This window comes from Trichomycterus rosablanca, chromosome 10, assembly GCF_030014385.1.
Source record: "Trichomycterus rosablanca isolate fTriRos1 chromosome 10, fTriRos1.hap1, whole genome shotgun sequence".
Taxonomy (NCBI): domain Eukaryota; kingdom Metazoa; phylum Chordata; class Actinopteri; order Siluriformes; family Trichomycteridae; genus Trichomycterus; species Trichomycterus rosablanca.
Window position 1 is genome coordinate 23,182,012 of NC_085997.1, and position 13,731 is coordinate 23,195,742.

The following is a 13,731-nucleotide window of genomic DNA, read 5'->3' on the forward strand; positions in this document are numbered from 1 at the left end:
TACTTTTGGCTGGGGTTTTTGTATCGCACACATTGCTTAGTGCAGTGCTATTCAGTAATGCACATAAAGCCAGTGCTTGGCATTCTTCCTTCAATCCCACCTAACATAAATCAGCTGAGCTCATGCCCATAAATCTATGGCCAGACTAAATGAGAAAGCTCATTGAACAGCACCTCTCCTCCCCCCAAGCTGTCATTCAGCCCTTCCTGTCTTGGCCCGCACATTTCAATACAAACAAAACAGATTCCAGATCAATACATCAGTAACACACATAAACATCAGGGAAGATCAGGACAAAACAAAATCACACAAATGGTAAGACGTTTGACATTCGATAAAAAATGCAAACAACTTGAAAGGTGGGGTCGAAGGTAACCTGGAAGCATTTTGTTCTATTTACATTCCAGGGAAAGGAGAAGGTGGGTTGTTTGCTTATTTGTTTGCATTTAGTTTTGTCTGGGGGTGGGTTTTCTGTCTTTAGTATGGAGTGAAGCGACTGTACCCTCCTCTGTATAGGCTAGCCTGCAACATCAAAGATGAAAAACAAAAAAAGGTTCCAATCAGTGAAAAAGTCGATTCTTTGGATTTTTCCTTTTCTTTCTTCCTTTTTCATTCCAGATTATCTGATATTTGCTTAGTGGTGAGAGATTAAATTTGATGACTAAGGTGTGACTGAGCTGACATAGTTAAACTTGGTAGCGACTAAAACAAGCCTGGATCATAAAGTCCTAAATTTTAATTAGCGCACACAGTGCTATTTTTATATGGTTCAGTCACTAACAAAGTCTTATTTACTCAATTATTTACTCAATATCTAAATATTAATATTAATCAATAATATGTTTAGTGATCAGTCAGCACCAAAATGTCTGATTGCAAACCCAAAGATGAACCACATAAAAAACCTTCTATAGAAAAAGGATCTAAATAAATCAAGTGTATTACATTCAGTATAAAATGTTTATATTTAAATATCACTTTACCAAATTGCATAGCATTTAAGCGTCATTAATTGGTTTGATTTTGTTGTGTAAACATCTCTCATGTTTATTTTAATATAAAATCTAATTACAAGCCATCAAGTTGCATATGAGGCATTTTCTCTATTTTTGTAAGTCAAATAAAGTGTACTGGATATTTGGGAGATTTTTCAGATGCATTAAATGATTTCTTTAAGAAAAATGTTTATCCTGGCATTACAACTCTCCCCAAACCCATAGAGAGCAAGAAAAATATATTGCTTTTTAGACCCTTAATATAGAGGTTGTCTGGCTTGTACTAGGATCTATTTAAACATGTCCAGTTGACATCCAGGGCTAAGTTACACATGTCCTCAGCACTCAAGTTTTAGTTGCTCTTTCCAATTCAGTGCAGAAACATCAAAGGCTGTATCCTCATCAAGGCAGCTTAAAAACACACATGCCTTGAACTTGGCATGGGTTTGCTCCTACAGAGGGGGTAAAACTTATTTTACCCTCTTAGGGACTCATTACGCTTGTTTTTACATAAGATGTGCTGATCAAATGTAGTTAAATTCTATCAATTTTCCAGGCAAGAGATTTAGCCCCAATTTTGTTCCCAATGTAGCTTCTTTAGTCGCTACCACTCTGTACCATTTACTCATACTCTAATTATAGCTTAAAAATCCATGCCTGCTTCACGTTTTTTCCCCCAAGAATGGCATTAAAAAATAGGACAGCACTTAGGAAAGTACATATTTGTTATAATTTAAATTGGCAAATTGTGGTTATCAGTAAGGTTGGAAATTTGAAAAAGGAAGAGGAAGAAGGAAGGAAAAAAGCAACACAGGCCACAGTTTTCATTAAGTAAATGAAGAGTAAAAAACGGTCTTAATTAATGAAAGCTTTTAGCTAGCAGCTGCACTGGGGAATCATACTGTTTTGAGAATCACACGCATGTTGGCTTGGTAAATTCCAGCCATTTGTCTCAGGCAGAGTGTTTGTCCAATAAGCGCCATGGGCAGGCAAAAGTGGATGTGATGAAATCTTTTTTTGGACTTTCTCGCTCTCCATATCTGTTACCTTTCTTTAATATCCCTCGGCACGCTGCTGCACGCGCTTGCTAGTCATTAATCTTTGGATATGTCCCTACCTACAAGCGTAAAAATACATAAAACCCAAAAACAAACATATCGTTCTTTCTTCCTCACAAACAGGAGTTTCAAAATTTTTCATCTTTGATGTTAGCTGCAAAAGCTAGCTAAAAACAAACATTAACACAAGGGCTATCACCCCCCAACAGACTGAAGGTAATTGGGTTTATTAGACGCATGTGGTCTTGTCTTAATTCAATACAGACTTCGAGACAGAACATCCACTTTAATTTACTACACATGGAAGATTCAATATTCAATTAATTTAGATAAATGGACACATACCTGGGATGACGAATAAAAGTAGACATGCAAATCATTTTTACCATGTTTCCCAGGTGGCAAAATTTTTGGCCCCCACAGCATAAAACACAGACGATCATACCAACTTCATTCCGACAGATTTTTGATTGTATTGACATTACATTTATTTGTGGTCGCACTACCTGACATTTTCTGGGTTGTAAAATTCATTATGTTTATAAAAAAATTTGGATACATTATACAGTGGTACCTTGAAACTCAATGTCAAATGGTTCCAGGAGTGACATTTAGTTTAAAAGGCGTTGAGTTTTAAGGTATGTTTGCCCATAAGGATGTATGGGAAACCTGTTGATGTGTTCCATGGTCCCGTGGAACTGCATATATTTTAGGCAAATATAAAATAATGGGGTTGTTTTTGGCACTTGAAATAACACAAGTATAATATAAAAACACTGAAATACAATTAAACAGTTTAATTATTGCTGGTTGTTATCAGTAGAAAAAATACAATAAAACCTGCACTTTACCTTAAATTATTTATTGTTTCCCTATGCTTCTTAATTAGTGTAGAGAACTGATGAGCAGTACTAATTAAGAGAGGTTTAGTGGTTCTATAATGTTCTTTTAATACATTAAGTCACATTAAGCTTTTTTTTAATGATAAGCGTTTTAGTCTCCTTTGGAAAAGCTGATTCTCATAATTTCTCAGAACCTCGAGCTGTAACACAAGTTTAGAAGTAAAACAGTGAGGAAAATCCAGCTAAACACAGATACATGTGGATGCTTTCAGAGTGAATTTGACGGGTATTCCACACAAATGCAGATTCGTCTTGTATTCGCACTCTGATGACGTTTTACCACACCTCATGCCTCAAGCCGAGCCCTGAACAAAGCAGCAGTCGCACACATGTTTTAAAAATTTTTTTTTTTATTATTTTTCTCCGAATTTTCTCCCCAATTTTTTCTCCCAATTTTTAGCGCTTCCAATCTGTCTTCCGCTGCTAACAGGCACACCAGACCTGCATCCAAGGAGAGCACGCCGCTGCCCCACGCCTTCTTTACACGTGTACAGCCCTCCTCTTCTCGTCCGTGCATTCTGCACGGGCGTCTCTTCTGCAAATCAGGGTCCTTACACAGCGCATGAAGACCCACCCACCCGCATATAGTCCGGTCCCCCACCCTGCAGGCACTGCCAATTATGCCCGCCAGATGGCGCCCAGCCGACCGGTGGCAACACCGAGCCTCGAACCGGGAGGTTCAGAAACTCGGTGCTGGTGCGTCAGCGGAATATCCCGCTGCGCCACCTGGGCGCACACACGTTTAGTTTAAGGGTACAAATTTCTTGACGAAGGGTGCTGAGTTTCAAAGATTTTGAGTTTAGGGGACATTGAGTTACAAGGTACCACTGTATTATTCACATCATGTCAATTCATTTTCATGGTCGAACTATCCTGGACAGGCCAATCGTAGCCAATCATGTCTGTTAGTAGACACCCGACTGGCCGATAGCAATGCTGGGAATTCAAATCCTGGATCCTAGCAAAAGTGGGCTAGTGTAATTTATTTATTAATTTATTATTTATGATAATAGATTATTATTGCTGGTTGTTCTTGTTTTTGTTTTGGGTTAAAATGTGTACATAAAGTTAGGAGTCATTTAGATTAAGACTTTGTAACACAGACTTACCATAGTGCCCACGCTGTACGTGGCTGCGGGTCCAATCGTGTGGTGATAGGGGTCTGCTGTTGCATAGACTCTGCCATAGCTGTGTGGAAAGATAAAGGCGTCTGTTAATACATCTAGAGGAGCATTGTTACTATACAGGTTTTGTTTATTTTAGATATTTCTCTCTTGATTAGTAGCATAAATGCAACTATCTGGCAAGATTAAATGTGTGCTTAGTAATTACTATGTAGTGTATCAAGCATTTATCATTTTGAGGATTTGATAAAAGTTATATAGATCTGTGAGGATTAAATAAATAAAGAAAACGATTAAAAAAGAAACAGAAATATGAAGAAGAAAAAGAATACAGGAGTGTAAAGCCAGCTAAACTGAATAAAGAAAAAAGAATATGGAATATGCCTCTCTCGATTCAGTCCATGTTCCCATACCCTGCCTTGTTTGCCCGGTCTGCACCAGGGACGCCTGTTACTCCCACTCTTTTCATTGCTGGTGGATTGGAACTAATTCCTTCAAGATGGGCCTCACATGTTCACATGTGTTTATTTATTTACTCCCAACACTTTCCTTCTTCATTTGTTTACTTTCTCCAGCACACGCTTGCAAATGAGAGCCTGCTGGGAGCAGATAAGGCAGAGCAAGGCCAGGGTTAAGGGCACGAACTAAGAGAGGAGAAAAGACGAGCGGGGAGGAAATCCTGCACCCAGACATAGCTATTTCACATGGAAATGCTATTGGATCTGACCAGGTTTTTTGTCACACAGGATTTTCAGTAGCTGTGACGGACTATTCTGAGGGACTCATCCCAGACAGGCTGTTTAGTGTGAGGTCGGGCCATTCTTATCAAATTGGCGCTACTTTGTAAAGCATCTCTGCGGTTAAATACCTAAAATCCTTCACTAAGTAGCAGACAACATGCAGCATGTTTATTTGGGGCGTGAACTTGTGAAATACTTAAAGTAAACAGGCGATGCTGTAAGTCTCATCATTTCAATGAATTAATTTCACCAGTGTAAGCATAACTCCTACATAAACTAGCATACGTTCAGATATGTTTGCAGAGTAAATGTATGTTAATACATAAACATGACAAGGCAGTCTTGGGATTGTAATGCTCTTTGCAACTGTTCGTTTTCTGAATGAGCAGAACAGATTTCTTTGCCCTAAAAAATAGTTCTAGTTTGAGTTCATTAGGAAACTCTTGCGAATTCAGTACAAATAGATTTTTACAAATCAGAAATGTCACAAAGCATGTTTAAAAAGCCAGTTCACCAGTGTCATTTTATACCTGGCATCATTTTGGATAAAAAAAAGAAAGGAAATAAGAGTCCTCAGAGTAATTGCATATTCATTTGTTGGATTTTAACATCACTGACTGCAGTTAAATGTTTAAAATCTTTCACTAACAAGCAGACTACATGCATTAGTAAAAATCTCAAGAAGCAGATTATAGATTTTCACAAAATGTCAGAATATGTCAGAATTCAGAAATGTCACATAAATTTTAAGCAACTTTTAAGCCTCATCTTTAGTAACAGTTTTATTCTGATTAGGGTCACTGTGGTCTGGAAAGACTAAAAGCAAGGTAGAAAAAAAACCTGGACAATGTTAATTGACTGTAGTTAAATGCTTAACATCCTATACTACATTTACATTTTCTGCATTTATCCAAAGTGACACAGTATACAATATAAGCAATTGAGGGTTAAGGGCCTTGCTCAAGGGCCTAACAATGGAAACCTGGCAGTGGTGCGGCAACCTTCTGATTACTGGTCTAGTACATTTAACATTTTCGCCATTTAGCAGACGCTTTTATTCAAAGTGACTTACAGTACAGTGACAGTATATTGTCTAAGCAATTGAGGGTTAAGGGCCTTGCTCAAGGGCCCAACAGTGGCAATCTGGCAGTGGTGGGGCTTGAACCAGCGACCTTTCGATTACTAGTCGAGTACCTTAACCGCTAGGCTACAACTGTCCATCACAGTACCTTTTCAGTCCATCATAGTACCTTTTTTTTTTTTTTTCTATTTTTCCAATTTTCTCCCCTAATCTAGTCGTGTCCAATTACCCTGATTACATCCTCCACTGATTCAACCCTCCACTGCTGACCGAGGTCGCTTCTCAACTGACACACGGCCCCTCCGACACGTGCTCAGTACAGACTGCATTTTTCACCTGCACGAGTCGAGTTCATATATACCGATCAGCACTGTGCATGGAGAGCCACACCCTGATCAGCATTATTCCTCAGCCCTGTGCAGGTGCCATCAATCAGCCAGCAGGGGTCATAATTGCACCAGTTATGAGGACCCATGATCCGACTTGTTCCTAACCCTATGAACAACAGCCAATCGTTGTTCATGCAGCCGCCCAGCCCAGTCAGGTGGCAGAGCTGAGATTCGATGCGATTTATTCGAAAACCCAGCTCTGGTGTGCTAGCGTATTTTACCGCTGCGCCACCTGAGCGGCACTGGTCTAGGTACCTTAACCACTAGGCTACAGGTGCCCTATACTAAGAAGCAGACTACATGTAGTATGATCATTTTATTAATAAAATAAATAAATAAATAAATGTAGTTTGAGTTTCAGTAGAAATCTCAAAAAGCAGATTATAGATTTTTAAGAATCAGAAATGTCACATAAAATTATTTTTAAGCATTTTTAAGCCTCATATAAGAGTTTTATCCTGATTAGGGTCATTGCGGTCAAAAACACCCTGGACATTGCTAAGCCAATTCACCAGTATCATTTTATACTCGGCATCATTTTGGATAATAAGAAGAAAGTGAGGAATAAAGAGTCCTCAGAGTGAATTCACTTTGATTTGTTGGATTTTAACGTCACTGACTGCAATTAAATGCTTAAAATCCTCCACTAAGAAGCAATAAGTAAACAGGCGACGCTCTTTGCAACTGTTTGTTTTCTGTGACTAAATGACCAGAACACACTTCTTTGCTTTAATAAATAAATAAATAAATCTAGTTTGACTGAGTTCATTAGGAAAGTCTTGAGAACTCAGTGAAAATCTCAAAAAGCAGATTATAGATTTTTATGAATCAGAAATGTCACATGAAATCATTTTTAAGCAACTTGTAAGCCTCATCTTAAATAAGAGTTTTATCCTGATTAGAGTCATTGTGGTCTGGAAAGACTAAAAACATGGTAAATGGCCAATTCACCAGTATCATTTTATACCTGGCATTATTAAGGATAAAAAAGAAAGTGAGGAATAAAGTCCTTAGAGTAAATGCATATTTATTTGTTGGATTTTAACATAATTGACAGGACAGGTTACACATGATTCATCAGTTCAGGTTCAATATCAAACACCATCACGGACTATTTTGTATCTCCAATTAACCTAACTTACATGTTTTTAGACTGTAGGATGAAAACAGAGCTCCCACAAGAAACCCATGCAGACATAGGTAGGACATGCAAACCCCACACAAAGGGACTCGCCTCAACCCAGGACCAACAGTGCTACCCTCTGTGCCACTCTGCGCACTCAAAATGCACATAGAAATTGGGAAAACATGGAAAACATAATCATCTAAGGCGAGGACATTAGTTTTCCAACTACAGTCAAACTTTAAGATGAAAGTATCAGACACCAAACCCTTAAAAGTTAGAGCATTAAAAATAAGAGAGAAATGGTTTAAAATTTGATTTTATATGTCTGCAATGCACTGTTATTCGGTTATCTGCGCCACACCATATTGAATAAGTAAACATATAGTGAAACCTGTGTATTAGTAAAGGGAATACTGCAGAAAAGCATTTTTGGGTAGACGGAGGCTTGTGGGAGGACAGGATGATGGAGTAAGGGTGAGCAGAAGTAACAAGAGCATGAAAGAGAATAACAGGCGGCTGAAATCACTGCAGCAGAACACCAGTCTCTTCACCTGCTCTGATGTGGATCAGTGGTTGGCTCTGATAAATCTTACATTATCTGTGCTCTTCAGGCTAGTGCACAGGGCTGGGCCTTATCGCCACTGACACGCTCAATCTCGCCCAGATTAAACCAGCACCTGCCCTGATCCAAACTGACAGGGTCCCAACAGGTCCAGACAAATTACTGACAACACAGAACCACCCTGATGCTCAAACACACACATACCCCACGGGCAGAAGATGAGTGGTGCGAGCTCTGAGATGTAAGAGTAAAAAAAGTATGTACATCTGATATCTGGTGAATAATTTAAGGAGGCGGTAATTAGTCTGACCCTACCCACACACAGTAGTGTATAAGTATATGGACAGTCAGTCATTAGCTTGTAGAAGATTCTATTTGACTATAGAAGCCTTCAATCTACTGTGAACTTTCCATGTTTATTTATTAGGATTTTAACGTCATGTTTTACACACATTGGTTACATTCATGACAGGACATGTTATTACTGGTTACACAAGATTCATCAGTTCAAGTCTTTAATGTCAAACACAGTCATGGATCTCCAATTTGTATCTCCAATTCACCTCACTTGCATGTCTTTGGACTGTGTGAGGAAACCGGAGCTCCCGGAGGAAACCCACACAGACACATGCAAGGGAGAACATGCAAACTCCACACAGAAAGGATCAAGACTGTTCCACCTTGGAATCAAACCCAGGACCTTCTTGCTTTGAGTAGCAAGCCACAGTGCTGTCCTCTGAAGGCTTTCCATAAGGTTTTGAAGCAGGCAATGGGAATTTGTGCTCATACTGAGGTAGGCATTGATGTTGGACTAGAAGGTCTGGCTGCAGTGTTCCAATTCATTTGAAAGGTGTTCAGTCTGGGCAGGTCACTGGAGTTGTCCAGACAAATTTTCTCAACACGTGCCTCAATGGACCTTGTCTGCTGGGGGGATAGTCATACTTGAACAGGAATGGGCCTTCCCCAAATAGGCGCCACAAAAATAGAAGCTTATCATTCATTTTATATAATTGATTTGATACACCGTAGCAATGGGTGTGGCTAAAACATGTAATTTTGGGTATCAAATGTACTTATGTGGGTAATTTACTTACTGGTGTGCTAATGTGTACTGGGAAAAGTTTAAGCTAAATCACTGGAAACATACCAGATGTGAGAACATCTGCTACTGTTACCAATAGAATTACACCAGAGAAATTGTACAACAGAACTGCTAAAGTAAGCACTACTCACTACCACTCCAGGACAGAGAGGGTGCTGTAAAAAAGCTAATTTACTTTAGCTTGGCATCTAAAAAAGTGCTTTTACTTTTTGTCATTTTTGCTTCAAGCCAATTTTATCTAGATAAACTTTAACAGATATTTTAAATGTGAGCCAGTAGTTGCAGACTGTGGTCTTTTTATGGAGTAAAAAAAAGATATACAAACACAGCCAATTTTATAAAAGTGCATTTTCCCCTTTTCCCCCAATCTAGTCATTACCAATTCCCAAATTGTAATTCCTCTGCCCCTTGCAACACTTCTGATCTCACCAAGGGCAGACTATCACGCACCCCCTCCAGCACTTCTTTCACTGAGAGCCATATCATGTACAGAGAGACACGCTATACTGCTCCATAATCATACACCCCTCTTTCAGGAACCTCGACCAGCCAGCAGAGGTCGCATTTGCAGTGGCGAAAAACCCCACTGACTTCACCCCTTCTAACACACAGAGAGTTGTGCCAGGTTGATAGCACAGCTGAGATTAAAACTCGAAGAGCTTGATTTTTACAATCACATATTTGACACATGAGCTTACGTATATGTACAAAGTACTGAGTCATGAGGAGTGGCTTGGTGGGTAGCTCTGTCGCCTCACAGCAAGGAGGTCCTGGGTTCGATCACCAGGTGGGGTGGTCCAGGTCCTTTTTTTGTGTGGAGTTTGCATGTTGTCCCCGTGTCTGCATGGGTTTCCTCCAGAAGCTCTGGTTTCCTCCCACGGTCCAAAGACATGCAAGTGAGGTGAACTGGAGATACAAAATTGTCCATGACTGTGTTTGACATTAAAGACTTGAAATGATGAATCTTGTAACCAGTTATTACCTGTTCTGTCATGAATGTAACCAAAGTGTAAAACATGATGTTAAAATCCTGTCATGATTGATCAGAAGGTTAAAAATGTTTGGTAGCAGCACAGCTTTGGTTTAAATGTTTAAATTAGTGCTAGCTGTTGGATAAATCACAGGTTCATAGAAATGTGCTCATTTGTCACTTACAGTATTTCATTCATGAAAATAGCATATCCATAGATGTTTATACATAATAGGAGTGTCAAACTTAAAAAATGACCGTGACCAGGATAAAGTGGTCGGAAAAAAGACAATAGATGAATGAATTCATAAATAACGGTAACTTATTATTATTACTACCATATTATAACATATACTGATATAACGTACACTGATAAATGCTGGCTATTTGTGGCAGCCGCCCTACCTATGTGTGTGTGTGAACTTAACAGCGTGTATCGTATCATCTTGGCCTTACCTGTCACTGTAAGCTGCTGCAGCTGCTGCGGCTGGCTGGGCATACCTATATGCTGCATAGCCACCCTGCCAAACACATAAGGCAAAAAAAAAACATTTGGCACACAATAAAAAACATAAAGATGAGAATATAATTGCAATACCATTAAATTCCTGAACTATCCCTGCCATAACAGAGATGATAGACAGAAAATGGGTCGGTGCTGAACATTCACAATTCCCTCCCTAACAATAATGCATGACTCAGCTCAATAACCCACCGCAAATGATAATAAGCCGAATAACTCATACAATACACAGAACAAGCACATTTACCCATCTCCTCATTGTGCACTTATAGCACCACTGTCTGCAACATCCCCGTCGGCACAGCATCGATGCAATCAATCCGAGTGGTAGCACTGTGCGCCTATTGATTAGCATTTTAAGTGGGAATCAGGTATAAACATTTAAAACCAGTCAATGCTTGCTTACAGTGAATGCACCAATGAAAGATTCGGCTGAGGCCATCGGAGCACCTTTTAATTAATGCGGCCGGCCAATACAAATCCTCTGGCGCGATGCCCAAGGGAGCTGTCCTGAGACAAGAAATGTGCTCGTCGGAAGTCAAAGCGCAGCAGACACTAAATATTGCTTGTATAAGCATTAGATGACATCTGACAAAGCCATTAATTGCTCCACACAAGCCTGCTATTAATAGGCGTGCTGTAAGCAGCATCAAATATCATTAGCCGTGATCATTAGCCACCAAAGAAGATCAGCAATCCAGCTGGTTTCAACTGATAACCATGTGTCGAAAACACACGTCACGGGCGAGTGCAATACAAATACGCCTGTTGCAAAGACACTGGAGGAATTTGCTCGCTGGGAGCAAGCATCTTCAGTCACTTAAGTGTTTATCCGAGCGTCTATTTGAATTAAACAGATCTGCTCTTCCATCTCCGGTTTATTTCATTCGCTGATATCTCTTCTACATATTATAGCAGCACTGGCAGAGAGCATGTCAGGCTGAGTATAGCCTTAAAAACAAGACTAAATTATAGATGTTCTCTCTCATTTTTACAGTCAACTGCCAGGATCAAGTGTTAAGTGAGAAAAGAAACCAGGTCACTGTTGGAACCTTGGTTGAAAGTTCAGCACTAGTTTACCACACAAGTGCTATCATGACTTCAATTTTAGACGTATGTTATTCATAACCTGTACAACACGCAAAGGACGCATATTAAAACTATTAATTTATACGTACAGATCAGTCCATTGTATGCCTTTAGTTTTAATAATGTGTGTGATAACAATAACAGCCTTAATAATAACATGCAAAGAAGAGAAAATACAAAAATGGCTGAACAAATTTAAAAAGGTTTCTGCATCTGGAATTTAAATGTGCTTCTTTTAATATTGTTTAATTTGATTAGTTTTATATACATTATTATTTTAATGCTAGCAACCCATCTGGGTTCAGACAGAACTAAAGCAGCATATGCAGTATGCTTGTGTAACATGATTTTAATCAAAAGGGTTGCATTAATTAAATATTAGGAACTACACCAACTAGACATAACATTATGACCACTGACAGGTGAAGTGAATAACACTGATTATCTCTTCATCATGGCACCTGTTAGTGGGTGGGATATATTAGGCAGCAAGTCAATAGAAAAAATGGGCAAGCATAAGGATTTGAGCGAGTTTGATAGGGGCCAAATTGTGATGGCTAGACGACTGGGTCAGAGCATCTCCAAAACTGCAGCTTTTGTGGGGTGTTCCCGGTCCGCAGTGGTCAGTATCTATCAAAAGTGGTCCAAGGAAGGAACAGTGGCAAACCGGCGACAGGGTCATGGGTGACAAAGTGTTATTGATGCACATGGGAAGCGAAGGTTGGCCCATGTGGTCCGATCCAACAAGTTAATGCTGGTTCTGATAAAAAGGTGCAGAATACAAAGTGCATCACAGTTGCAGGGCTGTTTTGGCAGCAAAAGGGGGACCAACACAATATTAGAAAGGTGGTCACAATGTTATGCCTGATCGGTGTATGTTTGTGTGTAAATAGAAAAAACCTCCTCTGTTACTTTGGTCTGGATATTTATAAAAACAGGTGTATAAAGGTCATATTTGTTATGTACTTACTATCATTTTTAATGTCCTATTTTTGCATTTATTTCCTCAGTTTTTCTATTAATCTAGTCATACCCAACTACCCAATTGGTGATATAACCTCCACTGCTGCAGGCACCATCAATCAGCCAGCAGAGGCCGCAATGCTGCAGTTATGAGGAACCCTCTTCGTAAACGATCCAATCATTGTCCATATAGGTGCCCGATCAGCGAGTAGCTGAGATTCAAACTCGCTAGTCTGGGATGTCAGCTTAGGTGTGCTAGAATGTTTTACCTTTGTTTCACCAACGCGCTTCTTACTTTAATTTTGTAAGCTCCTCTGTAGCCATGGTGCAAACTGCACATTAGATATGCACCTGCCCTACATAGCTGTATTCTAAATGGCTTTTATGTTTAAAAAATTACAATGCAGGTGCTAAATGAATCTATATACAATAATAAAACTTTATATTTTTGAATGCTTTTATGTGCATGCTTCCTATTTGAACTATGCAATCATTTATAAATCATATTAGTATTATTTTCTATATTATTTATGCAATTTTAGCATAACCAATTTGTCTTCTGCTGCTGAGGGATCCCTGATTGCAGTCGAGGTGGGTATATTGCTGCTCACGCCTCCTCTGACCTGTGCTCAGCCCTTTGCGGTGCGGAGCCCTTTTTCACCCATGCACTCTGCACAGGCGCCTTTCTATCTGCTAATCCTTACACAGCGTTTGAAGACCCCACCCACATAGACTGGTCATCCCACCCTAGCAGAAACGTGTCTGCTGCAGCCACTGCCCGCTAGATGGCGCCCAGCTGACCGGGGCAACGGTAAGTTTCGAACCGAGGAGTTAAGAATCTCGGCACTGGTGTGCTAGCGGAATATCCTGCTGTGCCACCTGGGTGCTATAAATCCTATATATTGATAAGGAAACACATTTGTAGGTGGGTTTTATAAAGTCTGCACTTGTTTCCCACAAGTAAAACCTTTTATAAATAAATCAGTAAATTGAAACAATGTGCTACAGTGTTTTGCAACTAAAGTTTCAATATAAAAGAAGCTATAGATCTGGTCTGCACCAAGCGCGATGTGTGGATAGACGTTATTATTCTGTATTGGCTGTTTT

General features: G+C 39.6%; 1 protein-coding gene across 1 annotated transcript in view; it reads right to left on the reverse strand.

Moving 5' to 3' along the window:
* Positions 1–461: 461 nt before the first annotated feature.
* rbfox3a (RNA binding fox-1 homolog 3a) overlaps positions 462–13,731 on the reverse strand; it is a 699,121-nt gene continuing 685,851 nt past the window's right edge. Inside the window, exons 14-16 of the mRNA XM_063003695.1 lie at positions 10,506–10,570; positions 4,065–4,143; positions 462–522 (exon numbers count right to left, since the gene is read on the reverse strand). Of these exons, the coding sequence (XP_062859765.1) occupies positions 478–522; positions 4,065–4,143; positions 10,506–10,570 (189 nt within the window). The 3' untranslated portion in view covers positions 462–477. The remainder of the gene's footprint in view (positions 523–4,064; positions 4,144–10,505; positions 10,571–13,731) is intronic.